General features: G+C 44.8%; 1 protein-coding gene across 1 annotated transcript in view; it reads right to left on the bottom strand.

The window, feature by feature from the left end:
* Positions 1-8,616, bottom strand: part of LIMK2 (LIM domain kinase 2) — a 56,359-nt gene extending 47,743 nt beyond the window's left edge. The window contains exon 1 of the mRNA XM_090257800.1: positions 8,463-8,616. Coding sequence (XP_090113926.1) covers positions 8,463-8,478 — 16 coding nt within the window. The 5' untranslated portion in view covers positions 8,479-8,616. The remainder of the gene's footprint in view (positions 1-8,462) is intronic.
* Between the last annotated feature and the right edge of the window lie 4,548 nt (positions 8,617-13,164).

Below are 13,164 nucleotides of genomic sequence, written 5' to 3'. Positions count from 1 at the left end.
AAAAAGGAGGAGGAAAGGACAACACTGGAGACTGGGGTGGGGGAAGACGTGTGTAAAAGTCCTGAGGCAAGAATGCAAACTCCTCACATACCAATCAAGTTGGCTCTTATTAAGTACAAAGGAGTAAGGGAACCTGTCCCTGGCCTACTACAGTCCCTCATCGACATTAATTGAGGGAACAAATGGCCCTCCACAAAGTGGCCTCAAAGAATCTTTATTGCTCATCATCCCCTTATAAAGGGATGCTCTAGTCACATCTTGATGTACTTTCTACTCCTGCCACTCACATTCATGTTCTTACACCCTAACATTCACACTGCAAGCTATTCTGTGTTCAGAATACTTTACCAACCTTTTCCCTTAAACTTTTACCCTTCCTTGATGGTTCCCCCAAGGCAGACAGTGTTTGTCTCACATTGTCTATACCTGTTTTATATAATTTGTTCTGTAATTACAGTTCATTATGTTTCTGTCTCCCTCACTCCCTCCCTCTCTGCTCCCTCCCCTCTAGCTCTAAGGGGCAAATATTACATCTTGAAGATCTTTAAATCTCTAGGGCATAGCATAAAGCCTGGTACAATCCTTTGTGTGTTGAACCCAACTGAAAAGTTGTACCCAACTATCAACTATAAAGGTAATTTCCAGAGATAAGCTCCAACGGCCAGTAGGGATGATTCAACTGGAATAACGTTCTGGCTCCCAGGGTGACTACCTACAGGTAAAGGCACATGCAGATACACAGGCCTTGGTCTATTATCTTGTACTTGAGCAAAGATATTTACCCCCAGTCTTTAGCCTCCCAAGCTTGGACATTCTTCAAATGAACACTCTTGGAATCTTCAGCTTCCTAACAGCCAAGAGTCAATGATCCTAACTCTTTTACAACCTTCATTCCAGGAAATGTAAGATAAATATAGTAATAACAAAGTTTATGAAGATTTCAGTGAAGCCTAATGTAAGACCAATCCAGAGTCCAGTCCAGTCTGCCTGGGATATTCCTTCTCTAGGAAAATACTATATTTCATTGTACCAGGCTGTCCACCCTCTATTGTGTTTACCTATGTGCAGACTTATCAACAGTGGCTACTGATTGTCAGAGTCCAGAAAGGGAGCTTGATTAAGTAAATGTCCCCAGGAGCTTCAAACAATAAGGGACCTTTATCAGGTGTTTAATGATCAGAAAACTGTGCCTTCGTTGTGAGAATTCGTTGCTTTCAGGAAGTGGTAAATGTGCAATACAAACAAGGTTAAAATTGTAACAAAGGCCTCATTACAGGGGTTCTCACCTTCAGGATCTTTTGGATACTGGTATAAAATAGATGCAGTTTATATACACTTCCCTGTCCCAAATTAATTGGTGATGTGACTGACCCTCAAACAATCTGTGAATGCACTGGGCAGATACTAGGATGGCAGGATGGTAAGGCCGGAAGGGCCTTTAAAAATAATCTACTCTGATCCAATCTTTTCATGTTTCTTAAAGAAAACTGGGCTTGGAGAAGGACAATCAACTTTTCTAACTGTCAGAAAGCTGGTCTGGGAGGGGTTCAAAAGGGTTCTTAGACTACCAGATCGGCTGTATTTTTATTACCCTATATAGCCTCAGGCAAGGTAAGACTTGCTCAAAACTAGTTATTCATTCAGTGGAAGGGCTCCGCCTGGTACCCCAGCTTAGAGCCAGTGCATTTCCCACAAGATGCTAAAACTCACCTTAATCTTGGTCTAAGAGCTGGGTTTCTGCAAACTAGTCCTTTTCAGTCTTCAAAGTGGTAAGAAATCCCAAAGGCCTTGAGAGCTCATGAGACCATGAAGCCTAGCCTGAATCAACATGCACAGACTCTATCCTTTCATTTGAGAAAAATCTTTGATGCTTCTCATATTCCACTAGACAATGAAAACGAGGAACAAAACCTAGCCAGTTCAATGCAGCACAAAACAAATAAGGTAACCACTGTGCCCCCTGGGAACTGGCAGGTCAGGTGTATAAATTCCACTTGTTCTGGGATAAAGCAGGAAGCAGAGGGGCAGGGGCAGTAACTGATGGGAAACAGCGGGTGGGGTGGGGTGGGATGGGGGAGGGGGGAGATAGGAGGGGGGTGAGAGAGAGAGAGAGAGAGAGAGAGTGAGGGAGAGAGAGAGAGAGAGAGATTGACAGATTTTAATGAAGTGACTATCAACAAGACTAAGAGTAATGATTAATGTTTCTCTAGATACTCTCCCCTGTATGCCAAAGGGTTTTCCTACTCACTACCTTACCAAATATTATCAAAGGGAGTGTCTAAGTAATAAAAATTTAGATGATTTTTAAAGGAGCTTCTGAACTTCTCTGGAACTTAAGATTCGTTCTTCATAAAAAGAAGGGATCAAATTATTCCTTCTGGCTCTCAGAGTCTGTGTGACACCAAACCAGGGGCCTCTCATTTTTCAGGTTAAGGCACAGACAGAGGCATCGCAGAAGGTTTCATTCCCGCTGTTGTTCTCTTCTGCCCTTTAGTTTATTAGGGAAAATTTGTAAGGGTCAAGCAGAAAAACTGGAGTTAGACCTGGATCTGAAACTTGGCTGTGTCTTTAGGCAAATTATTTAATCTCTCTGAGCTTGTCTCTTAACATTTAAAAAGAGGATAATACCACTTTGTCACAGGATTAACAAAACGATTAAGAGAAATAATGAAATATATGTGAAAATATTCCCCACAGCTCCCAGCAATTAGTTGACAACTGAATTGTGAGTAGTTTTTCTTCTCTCTTTCATGTACATCTAGTGGATGGGCCGGGGAAAAGGTTAAGCTGACTACACTAACCTCCAAAATCTGAAGGAAACATTTTCAAAACAAATTCAGCAAATGCTTTTTTATGTACCCATGTACAATACACAGACTAGGTCACAAACTCCTGGGGGTGGGGGACAAAGGTATACAAGAAATAACACATGTCAAAGAGGGACAAACCAGGTGCTAGGGAAAAGCAAACTTGGTATAGTAATAAGATACTGGGTAGAGAAACAAACAGATGGTTCTTGTGGCTTTCAGGGCACTCAGGTTCTCATTTCCAACCATAAGTCTACTTAGCTGTGAATGAGTTGGCAATTTCTTATCTGGGAGAAGGCCTACGAAGAATATCTATTAAAGAACTGGTTAGCCAATTCATATATTCAGATAGCAGTTCTCTACCCATTATCAATGACAGGGGAAAAAATCCCAGCTTCTTTGACTCTTTATTATGTTCCGGTCAGTGCCCTAAACACTATGTATGCATGAATTAATTGAACATAAAGATTCCATGAGGTAAGGAGTAGTATTAAAGAACTATTATTGTTTCCATTATACTGAAGAGGAAACTGATATGTTCAACTAAAGACCACAGGTCTGCTGACTCCAAAGTGTATGTATTTGACTACAGTTTAGACTTTCCTTCCTGAAAAATAAATTATAGGCAGAAGAGGCTGATATTCAAGGTATACAATAATAGAACCAAGCAATGGTTTCATGTTCTAGCTACTGTTGGATATAAATTAATAAATAAAAGAAACTAATTCTTTCTACTGTAGAAAGAAAGATCAAAAGTGAGAAAAAAGACTTGTAAAACTGCTACAGCTGCAGGACTTCTCACTGAAATGCTGAAGTGATGCCCCCACCCCAATTTGTCCCTGAAACTTAGCCCCCTCCAGGCTGCACAGATCAGAAGCTAGCCCTGGGCTGGGAATCAATCCAGCCTTCAAAAGATGCAGAAGTGTGGAAAGTTTATACTGTAGTCCCTCTCTATATCGCGGTTCACTTATCCTGGCCTCACTGTATCGCGGGATTTAAAAAAAATATTATATTTAATTATTTACCGCGAATTTTTCTCTACACCGTGGGATTTTGCGGTACTGTATACGTATGTTGTTAAAGTTACATAGGTTTTAGAGTGTAGAATATGTTTAAGAACTTAAGTAATGTTTATAAAAGTGTGGAAAAAGTTAATAAGGGAGTGGGAAAGGTTAATAAAGGACTGGGAACGGTTTATAAGTGTGTAGGAAGGGTTTATAAAGCCTTAAAATATATATAAATACTAAAATAAATGTAAGTTCCTACTTCGCAGATTTTCACCTATCGTGGGGGGGGGTTTGGAACATAATACTCGTGATAAGTGAGGGAATACTGTACAGCCTCTTGAACATGATGGGTTTCTATTCAGCTTTAAAACCTTGTAGTCATCTTGGACGCTACTTTGATCCCTCCATCCCACACCCAGGGCTATCCAAGTCACCCTGTCCTGCCCATGACATGAGGCATTTCCTACTGGTCATTGCCTTCTTCTCCATTCCTATCACTAACACCTCCACTCAGGGCCCACTGTATCCACCTTCAGATTGGTGGCCCCCTTACCCTTGTCCAATTCATTCTGTCCATCAATGCCAGACTGATAGTCTAAAACCAAACGCCCATATCATGACTCTTCCTGCCTCTAAAACTATAGTCCCAACTGCAGACCAGAAAATTCCACAAGCCTAACATTAAACCACTCCAGTCTGGCTTCAGCCACACTGTAATGACTCCCCCACTTCCCAATCCTTGTCTCTACCACATATACAAGGGGGGGGTCCAAAAAAACCCAGTATTTATTCTTGTATGTTTAAACTTCAGTCACCTTAAAAATACTCTCCATTTGATGCAATATACCTATTGAGATGTTTTTTCCACTCCTTGAAATGGTTTTTTAACTCATCGATTTTGATACCTTTTAGCGCTTCTACTGTTTTTTATTCCACTTCTTCCTATTGACAAAACATTTCTCTTCGTGGACTTTTTTCACCCAGGGAAACAAAAAAGCCGCTCAGGGAAAGATTGGGTGAATATAGAGGGTGGGGCATGGGGGAAGGGATCATGTCATTTTTGGTCAAAAACTGCTCCACACTCAGGCAGTGTAGGCAGGTGTAATCATTAATCACCCATCATAAAATGGGCAAATGTGTTCGAAGAGTCCCCCCCGCCCCCCAAAAAAATTCACTGAAGCCAAACGCAGCTTCTTACACCACCACCAGCTGGTATACTGATATAGATGGGTTCCTAGAACACTCTCCTGGACGGGAAAGCCTGTACTACAAAGACTTGCCCTGCAGAAGGTATATCCAGCCTTTTTTTTGGATCCTCCCTTCTATCAATTCTCCATCCTTTGTGAACACCTTTAAACTCACTCAGCTTTCAATCCTACTCCCAGTTCCTTCCCTACCAAGATAACAACCCCTCCCACCCCTTAAAAATTTTTTTTAAATTTTCTAGAGAAAGGGGAAGGGAGGAAGAAAGAGAGGGAAGGAATCATCGATGTGAGAGAGATACAGCAACTGGTTGCCTTTTGCATGCCCCCACCTGGGGACCTGGTCTGCAACCCAGACATGTGCCCTGACCCGGAATGAAACTGATGACCTTTTAGTTTGCAGGCCAGCACTCAATCCACTGAACCACACCAGCCACAGCCCCTCCCAAACTTTTTTTAACCTGCCTAAGACTTCCCTGACCAAACCTGGTAGCCATTCTGGACATCCTGCTGGTCTTCAAATATACCAAGCATATTCCTGACCTGGGGCCTTTGCTCATTCTCTTATTCTGTCTAAAATGTTTTCCCCCCAGGTCTGACCGGGTTGGAATGTCGTTCTGTACACTAAAAGGTTGCAGGTTCCATCCCAGGTCAAGGCACATACCTAGGTTGTGGGTTTGATCCCCAGTTGGGGCTTGTATGGATGACAACTCATCAATGTTTCTCTCTTGCTCTCTTTAAGATCAGTAAATACACCCTCAGGTGAGGATTAAAAAAAAAGGTTCTTCCCCCAGATATCCAAATGGCTTAATCCCCTGCTCCATTTCTCTGCTCAGATGTCATTAACCAGAGAGACTTCCCTGACCTCCCACTGCTCCTATGTCCTTATCTTACTTTATTTCTCTTTAGAGCATTTAACCCTGACATATGATATTCATATATTTAATTATCTATCTCTCCCCACCAGAACATGAGGGAAAAGATTTGTTCTATTTTGTTCCCTGAGCATCCCCATGGCCTAGAAGTGCTTGGCAGATAGTAGAAGCTCAATATATACTTGTAGAAGGAATGTATTAATAGAGCTCTTCCTCATCTTTAAAATTCCATAATGTTACCACATACAGGCTTTATATAGCTTGTCTTGATTTGTCCTTTTTTTCTCTTAATTACTCTAAGCAGACAGTGAATTTCTTGAAAGCACAAACCACACATTTATTCCACAAATATTTATTAAGGGCTTACTATGTGCCAGACTCTGTACGCCTCAAGCAGTCTGGAATATCAATTAAGAAGAGAACCGGAGGAGAAGTCCTAAATTAATCCTGGCTCTACCACTACATAAGTGACTCTGGACAAATCCATTTTCATTGTTGGGCCTCAGTTTCTTCATATGTAAAATGAGGACAGTTACATTATCTCAAGTCTCTCCTGGCTCTAGTGTCTGTTAAAATTTCTAAGAGGTAAAACTTGTCCCAGCCCAGTGCCTTAGACATCACAGGCACTCAGTAAAGATTTGATTTCCTTGTAGTTGATTCTCCTGTTACACAGGAATCGGAGTTGTCCTAGAAGAGTTTCACCAGAACAAGTGAAAGTTTAAGTCCCGCTTCCTTCTCTGACTCCCTGTGCAACTTCATTCTGGTGTTTGTGAAATAGAGGGGATGAAGCACTAAATTTGAAGTTGGAAAATATGAACTCTGACCACCACCATTTATTTAGCTATGGAACCTTGAAGTCATTTCTGAACCTTAGTCTCCACACTCAGAAAAAAGCCCTACTGACTTTTTCTGAGCTCTTCAAAGGTATATATGCCTTCCCACTTCAGGGCCTTTTTATGCTCTCCCCTCCGTCTGGAATGTTCTTTGCTCGACTAATTTCTACTTAGTTTCTGGGTAGCATAGACTTACTTTTTAAAGAAAAGTATTCCCTATCCACTGTCCTCACCCCTGGTGCACTCTTATTACTTCATTGTTTAATTTGAATTATTATAGCATTTACCTCAATTATTTACTGTCCACTTCTAGGACGTGTCTGTTTTGTTCAACAGTATACTCCTCAGTGCTTGGCTAAGTGCGTGGTACAGAAGTAACCAACAAATATTCTCACGGAAGAATGTGTAACTAATGCACCTAGAGGCTTTCATGCCTCTAGACAGCTTTCTGGTTCACTCAGAGAAAAATCTAATACACGCTTTCACTCTAAGATCTTTCACAAGTTTCTGAGAATCAAGGTTCAAGACAGGGAACCTATATTACACAGAGGTCAGAAAAAGTTATCAAAAGTCATCTGAGTTGAAGAACTCTGGAAGCTAAAAAAAAAAAAGAAAAAAGAAAACAAAAGAAAGGGACAGGGTGCACTTCTCCTCCTAGTCCTCTTTCTCTAGAAGCCTAGTATCAAGAACGAGGAGAAAATCCCATGCTCCCATGGTGAGGAAGTGACCCGCTGGTGGCCCGGTCCTTGCATTCAGGATGGAGGAAATGACTGTCCACAGCCTGAAAGCCAGGAAGTGGGGGCAGATATCCAGGACGAGCTCCCTCTTCCACTATTCCCTCCTGCCACCTCTAGAAAGCTTCTGGACGCTGACCCTGGTCAACCTAGAGGCTGGGCCACCCACACAGATGGCGGGGAAACACGGACTACAGAAAGTCCCTGGTTCTGGGGCACAGGCTAGGGGGGCAGGAAGCAGCAGGGTGGTGAGTGAGGTGACTGGGAGGGGACTGCAGGCCCAGCTAGCCTAACCCTACACTACCCTTCATCCTCGGACGACTCTTCCTTCCTTCCAGGCGGTGTTTGGCCGCATGTCTTGTCTTGGCCCAGCCAAGAGAGAACCCAGAACCCCAGGAGCCCCACCATCCTCAGGAAGAATGCTCCCGTCGCTCCTTACCCGAAATCCGTGCCTTAATCCCAAGGGAACCCGCACTTCTATTTCCTGCAAAGAGCTCCAAGACACCCACGAGAAGCCTTGGGTCCCGTCGGGAAGTCCTCTCCTCCATTTTCCACAGAAAACCCAGAACCCGGACAACTTTCCAACCGCTCGTAACTGCCCCGAACCCTGACGTTCCAGTAGCTCCCGTACTCCACAAAACGGCCACTCCACGGGAACCCAGGCCCCTCGGCTTCCTTACAAAGGTTTCAATTTGAAGGTTTGCGGGCGCCAAGTCCAGCAAAAACGCTCGCCCCCTCACTGAGCCCGCATCCCTTCCCCCCGGAAACCTCAACTCGCGGGACGCCGCCCCACCCGCCAGCCCCCCAATTCCCGGAGTCCCACAACCTCCGAGTCTCGGGGAGCGCTGTGCTCACTCCCCAAACTCTCTTTCTAGGAGCCCGGACGCATAGGGTTCCACTCAGCCTGGACATCCCCCAAAAGCCTCCGGCTTCCCTCAGGCGCCCTGGGGCCCGGCTTCCGAGATAACGGCGGGACGGGACGGGACGGCGCGGCCCTTCCTTACCCGCCTGCGCGGCCATGGTCCCGGGGGCGCGGAAATGGGAAGGAAGAGGCGGGGGCCGCAGCACCTCCTCTCAGCTTTAGCAGTCGCCTGAGGCGCGGGAGAACCTCACGCCCAGGCGCGAGAGGGATGCACTGCCTACGGCGCCCGGGGAGGATCAAACCGCACCTGGCACCGGGGCCCGCCCGCCGATGCCCCGCCCACTTCGCCCCGCCCCTGGAGAGACCCCGCCCCCTGGCTCGGGCTCTGAGGCAGCCCTGGCGCCCCCTAGTGCGCGCAGCACTGTCCGTGGGTGCCCGAGCTGGTAAGGATGATGCTGCGCAGGCGGGAGGCCTCAATACTGAAGACCCTCAGGCCATTTTACAGATGAGGGCAGCTGAGGACCAGAGAGAGCAAATTTGCTACTTCAAAATGGCACAGCTCATTAGGAGCTGAGCTGGGATGGGGACCCAGGTCTCCTGACTTTCAAAAGCTCTTTCCAGTAGAGTGGAGTCAAGAACATGAATATGGAGAAACAAGGTCTACTCACAAAATAGCTTTGGGGGAGGGAAGTTAAGGGTGGACTTTTCTTAGAAGCTTTCAGCTCAGAGAAGCCACTTCTCTGTGTCACTATGGATAAGCAGACACTCAGTAGGCAACCTCTAGGTTAAAGGTGGTGTGGTATGTGCAACCACCATTCCAGGGGTCAGATTCTTAGCCAGATTAAATAGGTATATAAATGAACCCAGCAAGCCAGATCTTCCAATTTTTCAAGACAAGCCAAAAAGCCAGTTGTTTAGGTGAAATTTCCCACTTTTTAAAATGCTGGGAACATTCAACAATTCTAAAAATGCCCTGTAGTCCAAAGGAAACACCTGTGGACTGGATTTGCCCTGCAGGCTCCCCTTTACTAAGGAGAGAGCACTTGTCGTTGTCGGCAGCCGTCCGTCTCGAGAGACGATGGTGTAGCTTCTCAAGAGTCCATCTGCACCGCCGAGAATGGCTGTGCAGTCCGACTCGGGAGTGACATCGTATCTGTCTCCTCCCGCGTTGAATCGACATCTTGCGATGACGCTGAAGCTACAGAGCCTGGGCAGGGTGATATGGAGGGTCTGCTGTTGCCCATGCAGCAGACCCCCCCTCTCTTCGCAGCTGAAGGGTCCAAGGGAAAGACGGAGTCAATACAGCTTGGCTTCAGGTGCGCCGCAGGAGTTGCCGGTGTTGACTACAACGTCAAACCGCCTTAGGGACTCCGGCTCCGGATTTTCTGTCGGGGTTTACTCCCTTAGCCTTTCCCCTGAAGAGGTATGCCGCAAGGCAGCGGAGGTTTTTTGGAGTCAGAGTTTTCCTTCTCTGATGTACCCTGACTGGAAGATCGAACCAGCGACACCTAGCTCGCAGGCCCACGCTCAATCCACTGAGCTAAACCAGCCAGGGCCAAGGAGAGAGCACTAAACAAGGGGTTAGAACAACTGCTAGCTGGCCTGAGGGGCCTTGAGAGCCATTTGCACTCACTGGGTTTGAGAGAGGATTGGGGTCCTCAGTGTGACAAAGGGTTGGCCACATCATCTGGTCCCTGAGGTTCCTCCCATCTGATTCTCTTATGTTGAGTGTTTGGAAACTGTCATTTTTTTAGACCAGATTTGGGTCATGGGGAAAGTGTCCAAATGACTAAGAATGGATAGAGTTGGGGCCCAAGGAAATGGATCATGATGCCTCCATCAAGGACAAAGTTCAACCCCATTGTCTCTGGTCCTAGTACTAGAGTAAGCAAAGGTGAGTGCAATTCTCTTTCTTCCTGTCCTGACCAGTAGTTCAAACTGGATGCAGGTCAGATTTTTCTCCTCTGAGTGTGGCAAGTGGCTCCTGATGTCCTGTGCATGCCGCAAGTACTGGGTGGTTCGTGAAGGCAATGTGCCTGATTTCTGTTAATTCCTGGGAACCCTTCTCAGCAGTCAACTTAACAGTTTCTGAGGAAATCTCTGCTATGATTATAGTAACCACAACATTGTGTACTGAATTAAAGTGAGAGGAATCCAGAGACCTCTTCTGCCAGGCTACCCATGGCTAGCAAAAATGGGGTTTAGGGTGAAGGTTCACCTTGTATATGGAAAGAGGTTACACTGTATTCTCCAAGACACCCAGGCACTGGGAGATCCCTGTCTTCCCTCTCCTTCTGCCCCCTAGCAAGGCATTCACGTCTAGATCTTCTGTCTCTTCACTCTCTCGTTCCACTTCTTTTCCACATGCAACCTCATGCCTTCGTTAGCAGGGTGTTGGGGGAAACCAAGTTCCCCAAGTTCCTCCTGGGGAAGTTCAGATAACTCTAAGAAATGCAAGTTTAAATGTAAAGGAATAGCATAAATTTGTAGAAATGATATAACTAAGATACATCTTTTCAATATGGACCCAAAGACCTTTCCAAAATCTCTTGTGCACTCAAGGGAGACTTCTGGAGGGCAGAAAAGGCCAAGGCAGGGAGTTCTGCTGGGTTTCTAGTACCCAAGTCACCTATCCAGCTTGATTACCTGACAATGGCTTTTTCAGTCCTTGAGGCCAGATCCTGCTGGCTCACAACCAACACTCTGGGCCTATGATGATGAGAACCTGGACTCTGAAAACCACCTTAAGGTTCAGGCTCTGCCATCCTGAGAAAACTGGTCTACCGGTCCCTAGCTAGACCTTCCTCGTGTCACTTCCACTGCTTCCAATTGAGCCAGTGTTAGGTCTCTAGTCTCTCCCCTCCCTGAATCATTCCACCTAAAACAGACTAATCTTCGGAAATTATGTCTGTCACATCTCTGCTCAAAAACCTTCAATAGCTCCGTTGCCTACAAAATAAAGGCCAAACCAGGCCCTCATGAGGTAACTACATCTTTCTGAGGCTTCTCTTACTACTCCCTTCACTCCAGGACTCAGCTTTTTCCTGAACACATCCTGCCCTGTTACCACTCTGCCATTCCTACAACTACTGGCACTCCCACATTCTCTATAATTTTGTTGTCCCATTCTGTCTAAAAGTGCAGTGTTGTTTCTAAACTCTTAACACATCATTTTCAATTATATCTTTATACAACCGCTATGAATTAATCTAAATCTGCACAAATACAATAGCCATTAGCCACAGGTGGCTATTTAAAGTAAAACAGAACTAAATATTCAGTTCCTCAACCCACTAGTCACCTTTCATGTGCTGGATAGCTACATGTGGCTAGTGGTTACTGTATTGCACAGTGCAGATAGAGAACATCTCCATCGTGGCAGAAAATTCTATTGGATAGTAGTGCATGCTGTTGTAGACAATGATCAGTAAGGAGGACTGCCAGACATCACAAAGGGGTACTAACATCACAAAGATGGACTACCATATCAGGAAGCACATAATGCTTCCTGCTATGATGCAATAAGAAGTATATGAGGGGTGACACAAACAAAAAAACTGGAATTTATTAAAAATTGTGTATTTATTCTTACATGTTTAAACTCCAGTCAGCTTCAAAGTACTCTCCATTTGATTCAATATTGAGACTTTTTTCCACTGCTCAACAGTTTTTGAACTTGTCAATTCTGATGCCTTTTAGCGCTTCTGCTGTTTTTTTTTCCCCACCTCTTCCACATTGGCAAAATGTTTCCCTTCGAGGACTTTTTTCATAAGGGGAAACAAACAAAAAAAGTAGCTAGGGGTGAGATTGGGTGAATAGGCAGGGTGGTGCATGGGGATCATGCCATTTTTGGTCAAAAAATGCTGAACACTCAGCACAGTGTGGGCACATGTGCTCGTAAATCACCCATCATGAAATGGGCAAACGTGTTGAAAGAGTCCTCAAAAAATGTTTTCACTGAAGCTGAACACAGCCTCTCACAACACCATCTGGTACACTAATACAGATGGGTTTCGGAACACTCACCTAGTGGAGGAAGCCTATACTACAAGGGGTCTGCCCTCCAGATGATAATTCCAGTTTTTTTGAGGGGGTCCCCCCCCCTAGTACACTACCACTTATGACAGTCTTACAAAAAAAAAAATTAGGTCTGAATCTGGTCAAGCCTCTAGATCTAACAACAAATTATCAAGAAATACAAGAGTAAGAGGAGCTTGTTAACACCACAGTGATGCAAATAGCAAGAAGCTATGGGAAGCTATGGGATTCTCAACAGGACAAATGAACTTGTGTTTTATTTCCTTTTATTTTATTTATTTTTAGAGAGAGGGGAAGGGGAGAGGGAGAGAAACATCAATGCATGAGAGAAACTTCGATTGGTTGCCTCTCGCACTCCCCTGACTAGGGAGGGACCTGGCCCACAACCCAGATGTACCCTGGCTGGGAATTGAATGGGTGACCTTTCCGTTCACAGGCTGGTGTTCAATCCACTGAGCCACACCAGCCAGAATTGAACTTGTGTTTTTTAAAAGATAAACTGCAAGGGAAAGAAGAGATGGAAGAGGAACATATGGATGTAATAGACTTAAGAGACATTTGGATCTCAATTGAAATAAACTATATAAAGTTATGAGACAACTAGGAAAATTTAAACAATGATTAGATGACATTAAGGAATTATGATTATTTTTTAAGCTACATAAAATATCCTTATTGAGATATATATTGAAATAATAGATGACAAATGACTAGAATTTGCCTCAAAATAGTCCAGGTAGGTGAAAGGGAATAGTGTGAGGGTGGGGATTAAACAGGACTGGGCTTAAGCTAATGGTTATTGGGGT

The sequence above is a fragment of the Furipterus horrens genome, unplaced genomic scaffold (genome assembly GCF_987537825.1).
Source record: "Furipterus horrens unplaced genomic scaffold, mFurHor1.1.pri manual_scaffold_11, whole genome shotgun sequence".
Taxonomy (NCBI): domain Eukaryota; kingdom Metazoa; phylum Chordata; class Mammalia; order Chiroptera; family Furipteridae; genus Furipterus; species Furipterus horrens.
This window is presented reverse-complemented; position numbering and strand designations above follow the sequence as displayed.